This window comes from Halichoeres trimaculatus, unplaced genomic scaffold (genome assembly GCF_033239565.1).
Source record: "Halichoeres trimaculatus isolate MK-OKI-2021-1 unplaced genomic scaffold, fHalTri1.1 fHalTri1_scaffold_11, whole genome shotgun sequence".
Lineage (NCBI taxonomy): Eukaryota > Metazoa > Chordata > Actinopteri > Labriformes > Labridae > Halichoeres > Halichoeres trimaculatus.
The window spans coordinates 34,084,410-34,097,025 of record NW_027437189.1 but is presented as its reverse complement, the minus strand read 5'-3'; the positions used below and the strand labels follow the sequence as shown (position 1 = coordinate 34,097,025).

Here is a 12,616-nt window from a genome sequence, read left to right as displayed (position 1 = left end):
TCTTTCCGCAGCAGAAAGAACTGTTCTTGACATAAATGCAGACATACTTGCATGCTGTTGTGATACTAAATACCCCCTTAATCCACGTACAGCAGCCATTATGGCTGAGGTTTCCTGAATCACCCGCTCTTGGTACTGGTGTTGTGTTTGTTTCCTTAAGTTAGCGCTGTCGTTAATCCCCCAGTACAGATCCTTTGTTGCGGATTCTGCTCACGCCTTTGCTTTGGATTAGCATATATCATGTTGATCAACAAAGGCTGGAGTGCGCCATGGATGAATCATTATGGCATTAGCCCAGCCACCAAGCCTAGCAGATATAATTGAAAGTCATCAATCCCTGCATCTGTCCTCTCATCAGCCCTGCACCCTGTTCGTGTATTTATTTAATTCTTGAAGAGGCAGTGTCACTCTCCTCACTAAGGCTCCTGCCACCCCCACCAAGAGCCAGAGATACAAAAATTAACAGGAGAGCTTAAGCATATCTTTATGCTGCAAGACTGTAGGTTTTTAAGAGTCAAACTCAGGTCAGTCTGGAGGAGGAAGCAGTCGACTGAGCACAGCGCCGACCACAACACTTTTCATGACGCCGGTATTTCATTGAGGTTCAACAGTACTTTTATGTTGCTATTTCCTGTTAATAGAATTTATGGTTATAGAGGAGATGAAGTCATATTTTGGCTGAAACTTCTGTGAGATGTTATGTAGAAGGTCAGATTAAATAATTGTTCAATTTCACCCCCTGGATTGTTTTTAAAATTGACCAAAATTCTCAGTGTTTCTCAGAAATTAATTATTTAGACATCTAGCCTGCACCAATGCTTTAGCTGTTTATTGAACTGCCTGCAAAGTTTTTCTTTCTTATTTTGTACATTTTCAAAAGCTGAAGCCTTGATATTTCCATGAGTACAGCCAAAAAAAACACATTTGCAGTTTGACTTTTTATTTTTGTACTGACAATATTGTGGGATCAAAATGTATCAGAATACAGAAACAAGGATAATATCCATTCCCCGTAACATTTTAGTTCACAACACTACTGAAGTAGTGAATATTTCCACTTAAAACTTGTCAAACCTCACATACAAGTGGTATGCTCTGTCTATATGGATATTTAGTGGTAGCTACGTGGTAAAATCGTTTCTGTTACAGCTAGAATTTCGCCCAACTTGAGTAAAATCTCATCCCCCGATGTTCAACTTGCGATATGCAGAAGAAGGAGGACTGTAGCCGGCAGTAACCATGGGTATCCCAAACATTTCAAGAGCTAAACTGTCATTTTCACCAGCATAGCTGTTGTTACTTATATGGCGTCACTAGACAAAGGCAGAGGGTGTTTAAAAATTGTAACGTCCAACCAGACTACAACGTGACAAACAGTTGAGTTCTTATTCACTGGTCACTGTCAGACATGACCACGCCAACTCAAGACAGACAGGAACAAAACACTGAATAAAATTTACCATCTCCAGCTTGCCTGCTCTCTCATAAACACCTGCATTGAACCAAGAACTAACAACAGAGCTTTTACCCCTACTTCACATATAAAGCATGAGTACTTTTTATTGTGAAATTTAGGTTTTGCACAATTCTAGGTGTAATGGAAATGCAACAAGCACTGACAAAAGAAAACAGTTCAACCAACTTAAATTATTGCTTCAATTGGTAACACCTAAATAGATGAAGTTATTTAAAATGAAGTTAATAAGTTTAATTAACACAATTGATCAAGCCAAATAAACTTAAAAATTGGATTGTTCTCAAATCAACATTTTGCATCAGTTCAACTCAAAGTAAAATAATTTGCAAAACCTCAAAGTAAATTCTGGCGAAGTGTTTTTATACTTTATTGCACTGTAAAAATGTGACAAGTTGAGCTTACTTAAAAGAATCTAGGAAAACAATTGCACTAAAAAGGTTAGTAAATATAACTAAAAGTCTTGAGTTGAGTTCACTTTATGTCTACTTGTAAAGTTTACTTTACGGCCTATTGAATTGACTCATTTCAAACCGTGAGGAAGGAATGCAGTGGATATTAGACGCCGCTGTACATCAATATGTTAACCTGCCAAGAGCACTGGTTTTCTGTGCTCCACATGGCATGGACCTGCTGTCTGTGCCCTGTGGCATGGACCGTTTACCTTTAAGCATGTTTTATGTTTTATATGTTAATAAATGAGATGTGTTGATGGGCTAAAATTATGATCAGAAATGACAAACTGGGTTTTGTCTTCAGTTATATTCAAATTACCATTACTGAAAGAGTATTTTAATTAAAGCCCTCACTGCCGTGGAGCATAGGCAGCTAGGACAAGTAGCCTTTGGCATGGAGCACATACAGCCAGCCAGTGCAGTAGACCACAGACAGCCAGCTGCTCCATGCCATGGAGCAGAGACACACTGTCCCCACGTGGTATCTTAATGTGCACCAGGGTCTCATATCCACAGCGTTCCTTCCTCACCCATGGTTTGTCCTTTCGGGTTTTGAAGATTTTGAGTTGAAACGACTGAAAATTATTAGTTGGATTGATGCAAAATGTTGATTTGAGAAGAATTAAAATATTTACTTTATTTGACCTTTTAAGTTGTGTTCAATGAACTTGTTAATTTCATTTCAAAGAACTTAATTTATTTAGGTGTGACCAATTGAGGCAATTAATTTGAGTTGGTCCAACTTCTTCTTTTTATTAGTTGTAGCAACACAGAATTTCAAGTTGATATGATCCACAAAAATACATTGGAAACCCTAACTTAAAAATATTGAGTTGGATTGATTAAAAAAATTACATCACTTCAACTGATTGAAGATTCCCTTTTTACAGTTAGTGTTGTTTGCTAAGTTTATTACCATATTACAGGAATCAACTGTGTGTAATGGTATCTATTTGGGTGAGTCATTTTAAAGATATCCAATCAAACAAGTAGTACTCAGATGTATTTTGAAAGCCAAAAGAAAGGTAGTAAAGGTTTGCAGGGGAGCCTTGACACTGGATCATTTACCTTTTATTGCTCGATAACTGCAGATGATAAAGATGTGTGGAGAATAACACGCTTAAGACTCGAGTCCAAGGATGGACAGTATCACAGCCTTTGAGCCCTGATATGAGAACATGTTCGCTGCCCTGCTCACCTTACAGATAAAATCAGATCAGTGAAGAGTAACATCCTCATATATGACAGACTGAGAGCTGGTAGAGCGACTACCCCCACCCCTGTGTTTTAGCAACAAGAGGAAGCCGGTGTGAAGAGATGTGACCTGCCTGTTGGCAGGTAGCCTCCACGCAAGGCCATTATAATGTTTAGCCATTTCAGAGGACATGTAGTCATAGCAGCAGCACAACAGAGGAGCTGAGATCTGAATCATTGAGGGAGCTTCACTTTTAAACCAATCTGAAAGGACTAGGAGGGAAAAATGAGGAAAAAATAGATAAAATTTGAAGTTTCAATTCTCTCCATCTTAACTGTAAAGGTCACAGATTTAGTGCTACATTCAGTCCATAAGGTAGGATCTAATAAGAGGGTAAATTATAGGAACATGAAATCAATGTATAAATGTACATTAGAAAAATAACAACTGGGAAAGCCTGAGGGTCTTGCTGGTCTCTGAACACTCCTTTCCTCTCCTCTCGATCCACTTATTGAGCTCAGGGATCAGGAGAATTGATAAGTCAGTGGGATGTTCTTCTGAATAGGTTTCATCTCTAATCTCTAACAGCCCCAGAGCAGGCTTGGAGGGCAGTGTTAGTTACCATTGTAGTGTACAAAGGTAAGAAGTGAAGCAATGTTACCCTGCTAAGTGAAAAAAAAAAAAATCATCTCCCATGTAGTTCTCTTTTCTTTGTTTTTTGTACAATGTCAGCTTGTGTTTCACATGGATTACTCCATAATGCAGCTGGGGCCTGGGGAGGGATGCACCTGATCTCAGCATAGAAAAATTACAGTCATAATTATCTTGATAATAATTAGAGAAAAGTTAGAGTCAAGAAGATCAACCGCTGCAAGGAGTCCACAACAATGGTTTTTGTAATCCTACAGACAAGGACACAGATACAGAGTTGACTGCATTACATGAAATAAATGAATACAGTTATTAATATGAGGTGTGGGGACCTTTGTCTCCCAGCAGTTAAAGCCTCTAGCCTTTCTATGGTTAAACACCTTTCTTTGCCTGCCCTTTCAAGTAGTGAGGGTTTATGGGTGCCAGATTTTAACTGCACTGTAAAGAAAATCACTGTAAAATAACAGTAAAATACTGGCTTCAGAAATGAGTGGTTAATTCCTGTTACTTTAAAGTACATGTACTGTAAATTGTTTTGACAGTATAATACTGTTTATTGGATTACGGTATATGAATGTAAAATAATGGTTAAACACTGGCAACCCTGCTGCCAGTATCTTGCCGTTATTTTACACCACAGTCATTTATGTTGTGAAGGCCTTTTGAGAACATGAGTGAGGAGGGAACACAGTGGATATGATACCCTGCTGTACATTGAGATTTTGCATGGAGGGCACAGGCTGTCTCTGCTTCAATTACACAACTACTCCAGTCATGGTATTAAAAAACAAAACAAAACAAAGTCAGTTGATATTTTTCTCTTATTAAAATTGCCCAACACACCATAAAAATCATCAGTTACACAGACTGTGCCATGCAAAGCACGGACACCTAGTCCATGCCATGTTGAGTACAGACAGCCGGTTAATGCCATGTTGAGCACAGACAGCCAGTCCCTGCCATGTGGAGCTCAGACAGCCAGTCCGTGCTATGTAAAGCACAGACTGACAGTCCATGCATTGTTGAGCACAGACAGCCAGTTCATGCCATGTTGAGCACAGACAGCCAGTCCCTGCCATGTAAAGCACAGACAGCCAGTCCCTGCCATGTTGAGCACAGACAGCCGGTTCATGCCATGTTGAGCACAGACAGCCAGTCCCTGCCTTGTGGAGTGCAGATAGTCAGTCCCTGCCATGTGGAGCACAGATAGCCAGTCCCTGCCATGTGGAGCGCAGATAGCCAGTCCCTGCCATGTGGAGCGCAGACAGCCAGTCCCTGCCATGTGGAGCGCAGATAGTCAGTCCCTGCCATGTGGAGCGCAGACAGCCAGTCCCTGCCATGTGGAGCACAGACAGCCAGTCCCTGCCATGTGGAGCACAGACAGCCGGTCCATGCCATGCTGAGCACAGACAGTCAGCCTATGCCTCTTTGAGCATAGTCAGCCTTTGCCCCTACAGTGTATTGAATCAATGTACAGCCGGGTCTCAAATCCACTGCATTCCCTCTTTGCTCACTGTTGCAAAACACCATCACAAGAAAAACTACTGTGCTGTTAAATAAGGGTAAATTACTGGCAGCAGCAGGGTTTTCAGTAATTTACCATTAAGATTCCATTGTAAATTTACAGTAATTTGTTACAGTGTGGGAAATGTATTGTATGAAGGAGCTGGTCCTCATAATTGAAGGCTACGTCCAGTACTACTACTGGAGACAATAGATACCACGAGCAAACCTGCAGTCTGGGAGCAACACCTGGTAATGCATTGGCATTTCGAAGCGTTTCACACTTCTGAAACACTTCACATGGTACTTTTTAATAAGGCCCAGTCATACATTGTTTCACTCCAAGCAACTGTGTCTTTAAACTAAAAGAGAACATTCACACAAACAACAAATCTGCCCTCTGTACCTCTTTTGTTCAGGGCTGCATGAACCCCAGTGTGGTCAGTGCATTGAGGCATCTCTGCTGTTATTACGATGTAAATATTTAAACTAGTTTTTGACAAAGGGTGTGTTTCCTTTTGGAAAACACAAGCAAAGCCGTAGGTTAGCCCTTTGTTCCACAGGAAAATAGATAAATAAAAAAACACAGTCTGACCCTCAGCCTGATAATTCAGTGTCAGGTTCCCTCTTTCACTTCTCTTGGCTACCTTTACTCTCAGCCCCTCAGAGCCTGGTGTGAGCAGCACCGGCTGGTTATAAAGGGATAGAAGACGAAAACTGCTTCGCACTGCTTTGCTCCTGCTGCTGCTTTCTCCCTCTCACAGGGTTTTTCCCTCTCATTATCTGTCTTCTCCTCTTTGCTTTCTCTACTCTTCATATATTCAGTCCTTTCTCTTGATATCTGTTTAATCATCATCATTTGTTCCCAGTTTTTCCCTATGCGCCTCATTCTGTTTGTTCTTTCTACTTCCTGCCTAATTTTGTTTTCTTTCTGTAAAAATGATTCAACCCTTGTGTTTTTTTTTTTTTTATCGTAGCTCAGATGAAGCACAATCAGAGGTTCTTTGTTGTCATGATAAGCCAGAGGCAAAATATTTTATTTCCCAGTTAACAGCTCAGAATCTCAAAATAAGTTTCATGGAATTGACTGTTGCCTCAAACCCCAATGTAAGTAAGGTAGGCCCTTAAAAGCTCCATACACCTTTGCTCTCATTCTGAAAGAAATTCCCCTCTCCATGCCTATTGTTTGGCTCCTTTGATGTTTAAAGCAGCACTCCATTTGTGCGTTTGTGCATGAAAATGAAAAAAGAAGCAAACAAGACCTCCCTCTGTTGAAATCTGTTATGTGTTCCTGTTGCTTTCTTCGTGGAAATCCATTTGTTGTGGCTTGGAAGGAGAAGGGGGGAAGGATCGCTGACCTTTATACACTTTCCTGAAAGCCTTTTGAAAGCAATTGTTGAAGGAAAAAAAAAGAAAGCTTTGTGTTTGTGTGTTGACTGCTAGACCGTGGAATTAGCTCACCTCAGTTGTTCAATTGTTGACCATACAGCATGCTTAAACACTGCATTGGTTTGTAAAAGAATAGAAGGTCAGTGTTGTTGTCAGTTTGAAAAGGAATTGTATTGTTTTGTATGATTTGATAGATACCCTGCAGAGATCAGGTTGGTTATATGAGTTATTTTTTTCCTCTTGCTTTCCATGGTCTCACATTAAAGAAAAAAGACATTAGAGTGAAATGATAAAGATTTCGGGTTTTGTATCATCCAACAGCTGCCAGATTTTATGTCTGGGTAATGATAATAGATTTGTTAACATGAGAAAAACCCTAGCAACACCTTATTAGCCCCAAAAGTCAAAGGATTTGGTTTAAAACAGGCCACTTCAAGAAATCATGAATGAACAAGTGACTCTTCCTCAACTGATGGGGCCATTGCACAGCTGTCTTCTTACTGGTTTATGACACAATGATGAGGAAAGCCTCAAAACACCAAAAGCTGCTGATACTCCGCCAAAGACAGTCCTCCAGAGGGCTGGCCAATCAGAGGGAAGAAGGGTTGTGGAATAGGAAGCCTTAAAGAGACAGCAGCTAAAACAGAGTGTATTGGGCAAAACACTGGTGAGAACTAAGGATTTGTCAAACACAGGGTTTCTTTGGGCTGTAAATCACATAAAGCTACTATGAGGGCACCATACAGCAAGTCCCCTGGTGTTAAAATTACAGTGTTAAACTAGTTCAGCGTTAAATTCTTAGTGTTGTTATAAGGTATTTAACTCTATGCTGGTGTTAAACCATACTACTGAGAGAGTTACTTTGCAGTGTTGATGAAAAATAACACCACACAGTGTTACTTTAAAGACTCCTCACTCATGGTTACAATGATCATGTGTTTTTACAAGAACCCATCCTTTGATCTGCACTGTTGACCCAGAAGTTGTTAGTAAGCAAAACTTCTCAGTAGAGTTTCATTAAAAATTATAAGTGGGTTGCTAATAACTTTTAATTAAATCAAAATGAAACTGAAGTTTTTAGCAAGAACTGCACTGTTTTAAAATTAAATCAAGTGATTTCACTCAAATGATTTGAGTCATGACGAACTAAACAAAAGGTTCAAGCTGGTTCAACTTTAATGCTGAAAGAATTGACTTGAATTACACTGCACTGTAAAAAACAAACTGGTGATCCAACTTAGTAAAATGCCTCAATTCGTAGCACACAGTTTCTTCAAATAACTGTTTTATGTTGTGCTAACATCAGTGGTTTAGGTCTCATGTGCTTTTGATTTTGATTCATTTCAAATCATCACCTTGTATAAATCCAACTCAAAACAAGCTAAGCTACATTTTCAGACTTTTCAATTAAATATTCTCTGTAACCAAACTTCAAAAAACTGCTTCTTTACATTTGAAGACAATGGTTAGAAGAATCATTTTTACTGTTAAGTAACCGTGACTGAGGAGGGAATGCAGTGGCTACGGGACCCTTCTCAACATGAGAGCACAGACTATGCTTATCTGGGCTCCATGGCACAGGCTGGCTGTTTTTGCTCTTTGCATCATGGACGGGCTGTCTGTATGCTGCATGGCACAGACTGACTGGCTGGTTGTTTGTGTGCATGGCACGGATCGGTTGTCTGTGTGCTGCATAGCATGGACTGGCTGTTTGTGTGCTTCATGACACACAGTGCCTGTGCTCAACACGAGATGGGTTTTATCTGCACCAAACATTGCTGTCCGTTATGTCGAACCAAAGTCAACTGAAAAGGCTCCACAATGACCAACAGAGCACGGACAGCCAGTCCATGTCATGTGGCACAGAGATCCGGTCTGTGCCATGTGCAGAGCACAGACAGTCTGTGCCCCTTTGCAACCGCTCAATGTTCAGCAGGGTCTCGTATCCACAGTGCCCCCTCCTCACTCATGGTTACAAAACATCATCACAAAATAAATTAATGTCTAATGATAGAATGCACTTAGCAGTCAAAGTAATCCAACAAAACTTTTTTGAAATTAAACCTTGCTTAAAAGATGTACTTGAAAACAATTCTGGGTTAACGGTGCAGATCAAAGAACAGTTTACTGTAAAAACAATCATTGAAACCGTGAGTGAGGGGGGAAACAGCATTTATGGGCTACCTTGTGTTTCAGAAATGTTTTGATGAAGGGGTCTGTTTCTTGACATCAAATCTTATGTGATAATTTAAGAGAAAAAAAAAGTTCTTTTTATCACTTCTGTCTTTTTGGGGGTGTTTATCACACATGAATGTGTAAACACTCAAAGATTGCACACTTAAACTCTAACTTTAATTAACTCTTTATCAAAATCTTAGCTTAAATTAAAGGACACCAGTGGAAATATCTTATTTCTATAGTGTTACTGTGGGAAGAAAAATGTACACCAACTTAGTGTCCATTTAACACTTTGAAAAGTGTTCATATTTTACATTGTGAGAGTTGACAGGGAGACACTGTTGTAGTGTTAAAATTTTAACACTTTGAAAAGTGTTAATTTAACACTTTTTCAGTGGTTCCCATATAAACACCAGAGCAATGTTAAATTTAACTCTGAGGGAGTTAAATTATGCCATTTCAAATTTCCAGTGAACCGTGAGTGAGGAGGGAACTGCATTTATAGACTACCTTGTGTTTCAGAAGTATTTGGAGGACAGGGTCTGTCCTTCAGATTTCTAATGGGAATTGTTGAAGAGAAAAAATAAATGTTCATGTCACTTTTCAGAGGTTCTCATATAAACAGAAGAGCTGTGTCAAATTTAAAAGTAAGGGAGTTAAATTTACCTTTCCAAATTTGCAGTACAGAGGGCTACTACAATTACTAGCTGTCTTAGCTTTGCAGACAGATAACAGTTTCCCAATAAAACTCTGATCCAGGATTTTCTGCTTAAAGTTCTGCTGAAGAACTGGACGTAATAAAAAATGTACATTAATCTTTCACACAAGACTCCTATTCAATACATTCAACATGTTATATCTCTGATATTCCATAAAAAATAGAAAAATAGCCCTAGCTTGATGCTATCGTACATGGGAAATTGCATTGATACTAACAGTTAGAAAAAAGACTATACAATGATGTACTACATTACGTGAGTGATGAGACAGCTAAGCGATGAAAAGCTAACGTTGCAGCTTTCAGAACCTATATTATGTCACTTCCAAATACTGTACCCTGAGCTTATCATAGCTTATGTGGTTAATGCAGCTTAGCTGTCATCCATGAAATGCAGTTCATCAAAGTGTAGTCTGTGAATGTATCTCCATAACCTGGCATCAGTGTAGCTAATATTAGGTATAGCAGCGTTAGCTAGATTGTTATAACGAGCGGTTTCAAAATGCAACCAGTGATTCAAAACATGGGTAATATTTATGTGAAGTAGCAAAGGATTGGATGTCTGATGAAAACATTGAGACTAGAAATATCACGGGAAGTTTGTCATACCCCTTGGTTTTTAAGTGAGGTCCCAGTTTGTCTTTGTTTCCCCTAAGCCTTACAGATAATAGGAACACCCCTTTACTAGATGTGAATGTGCAAAAAAGGGGTAAAATCGGGATTAGTCTTCAATCTGGCTGTGGAGGTCCCAACCAGTGCTGTTGCTCCTCCTTTCTTATACATGCTTTTGGAGAATCCTATGTCAAAAAATCCCTACCCATATATTTTTAACCGTGTAATGGACCAGTTTTGGTAAAGCTCTGCTGCTAAAAGTGTTGACAGAGACTCTTACTTGGCAGATACTGTCATGAAAGATACTTCATAAAATCTCAGTCTTCCTCTGTTTGCTTTTTTAGGTCATGTTGAGGCATTAGTATTAATTTCAGTCTGTTTCATAAACCGTTAAAAACTCTTCAAAGCACATTTTAAGTAAGACTTTCTCAACCTCTTTTGCAGCAAATCATTCCACCATTCCCTTTTTGTTACTCTCCATTGACTCACAACTGTAAGAATGTGGACTTTTCTGGAATCAAGGATACTTAAGATTTTTTTTTTCATACACTGTTGTTGTTTGATGTCATCTGAGTATTTTAGTAAAAATAATGAAGCTATTCTATGAATATTCATTTACAAATTAAAGTGTAGACCATGGGTCCAACACTTTCCTCCAAATCGTTTTTTAACCACAACCCCATGAACTGTTTTTGTGCCACTATTCTTGTTTTTTAAGCCAAAGTTTTAGTTCGACTGGATCAAAAGTAAGACATCAATACATTTCATGCTTCACTCAGTTTCTTCCTTTTATACTGCTGGATGTAGATAACATTTCCCTTTCCCTGTTTGTGTTACAAGTCCAACTCTAATCCTTGATGGATCCTTAAAGAGAAAGAGCGTCTTTTCATCTCACTTACATCCTTTCATCTCTCTATCTAGTGTTCTCACTAACACAGAGGAGTGGGGTTACTTCAAAGCGCTAACCAAAACTCCAACCCCACTGGAGGAGAACATGTTCCACTTGGAAGAGGATGCCCCAGAACCCAGAGTTTACCTTCGACCCAAAGAGAGCGTTCATATCCCCCTGAAGTACCAGAGCTTTCTCTGTGACCACACCATGGCTGTCCAGGTAAAGTGAAAGTCACAGTTACGACTGCTGAACAGGTCAGATTATTAAGAGAAAAAAAAATGGGTTATATTCACTCAAATCCTACGACTGCTGAGAGGGTTGTGTTTAGATGCTGTCATCACGTATTTCAATTACCTTTTCTGAAAGATCAAATCAGTTACTCTCTTCAGATAAAACAGTATTTCCCCAGTCAGACTCATTGATTCCATTCCAAGAAAATCAGTAAGGATTGATCGGCCTTGAGTGGTCCAAAGAAGTGTTGCTGGTATGAAAGCACTGTGAGAATAAGATGCCAGGGACTCAAATTGTTAAATTTGACATTTACAAAACGGAAACCACACACACACCAAGGATTAGTAACTAAAGATCTGTTCCAAGAAAACCATTCACAGGTAGTAGAAACCCAGGCTTCACAATCCTCCAAAAGAAGAGCCATTGACCTCATTACTTTTCTCTCATTGGCCCTCGTTTATCAAGCTGTTGTGAGAACTGGTGCAGATTTGGGTGGAGAAACAAGTAAACGTCAATGTTCACGTGTGATTCATGAAATGTGTGTATCAGGACCAATTATGGCGTATGCCCAATCTTTTACTGATAAATGTGGTGGCTAAAAAAATACAATCACAAATTTAAGTAACACGCCCCTGAATTTTCAAAGTTGTGACAAACTAAACTACAGAGTTTAAAAGTATTTTACACATTCAAATTAAAAAAATTAATTAGTTAATAGTTAATTAGTCTGTGATATCTGACTATTAGGGCCCCTTTAATATTATTTATTTACTTTCAGGTCCAGAAATGTGTAAAGATTGCTACTTAAAATGTATAACATTAATCTTTCTTGTGGTCATTTTTTAGTCCAGCCAAGAAGAGGGTTGCTTGTTTACAATTACACACAAGTAGACCTGAGTTGTCATGGTGATTGTCATATAAATCAGTGCCTTTTATTATTAAACAGGCCCTTTTTTCCACATTGTTAGGCGTGTAGAAAAATAATCTTCAAGGTTAATCCATAGAGTGTAAAAAAAATGTGGTCAAATTGCTCCGCTGGGAGTGAGGTCACCCCAAAAACTGCTCCCCCTGGTGGCTGGCTGCAGTATAGGTCAAAAAGTCCTGCTCTCCAGTCATTCCAGATGGGCTGTGGTCAAAAGTTTAAAAATTAAAACACCTTGTAAAAATGTTTCTCACGTCCGGTTGTTGTGAAGATTTTAAGATATGATTTGGCTGCCTTGTGTTCAAGTCCTTTTTTTCTGAAAAGTTTCACTTTTATTAGTTATAAGAAGTTAAAAAGGAGGTGTTACATCACGTTTAAAAATTAATTGATAGGTGC

The 12,616-nt window shown here is 39.1% G+C and overlaps 1 protein-coding gene across 1 annotated transcript in view; it reads left to right on the top strand.

The window, feature by feature from the left end:
* The window catches only part of nphp4 (nephronophthisis 4), a 370,059-nt gene that overhangs the window by 323,396 nt on the left and 34,047 nt on the right, over positions 1–12,616 (top strand). The window contains exon 21 of the mRNA XM_074682340.1: positions 11,097–11,286. Within this exon, the coding sequence (XP_074538441.1) occupies positions 11,097–11,286 (190 nt within the window). The remainder of the gene's footprint in view (positions 1–11,096; positions 11,287–12,616) is intronic.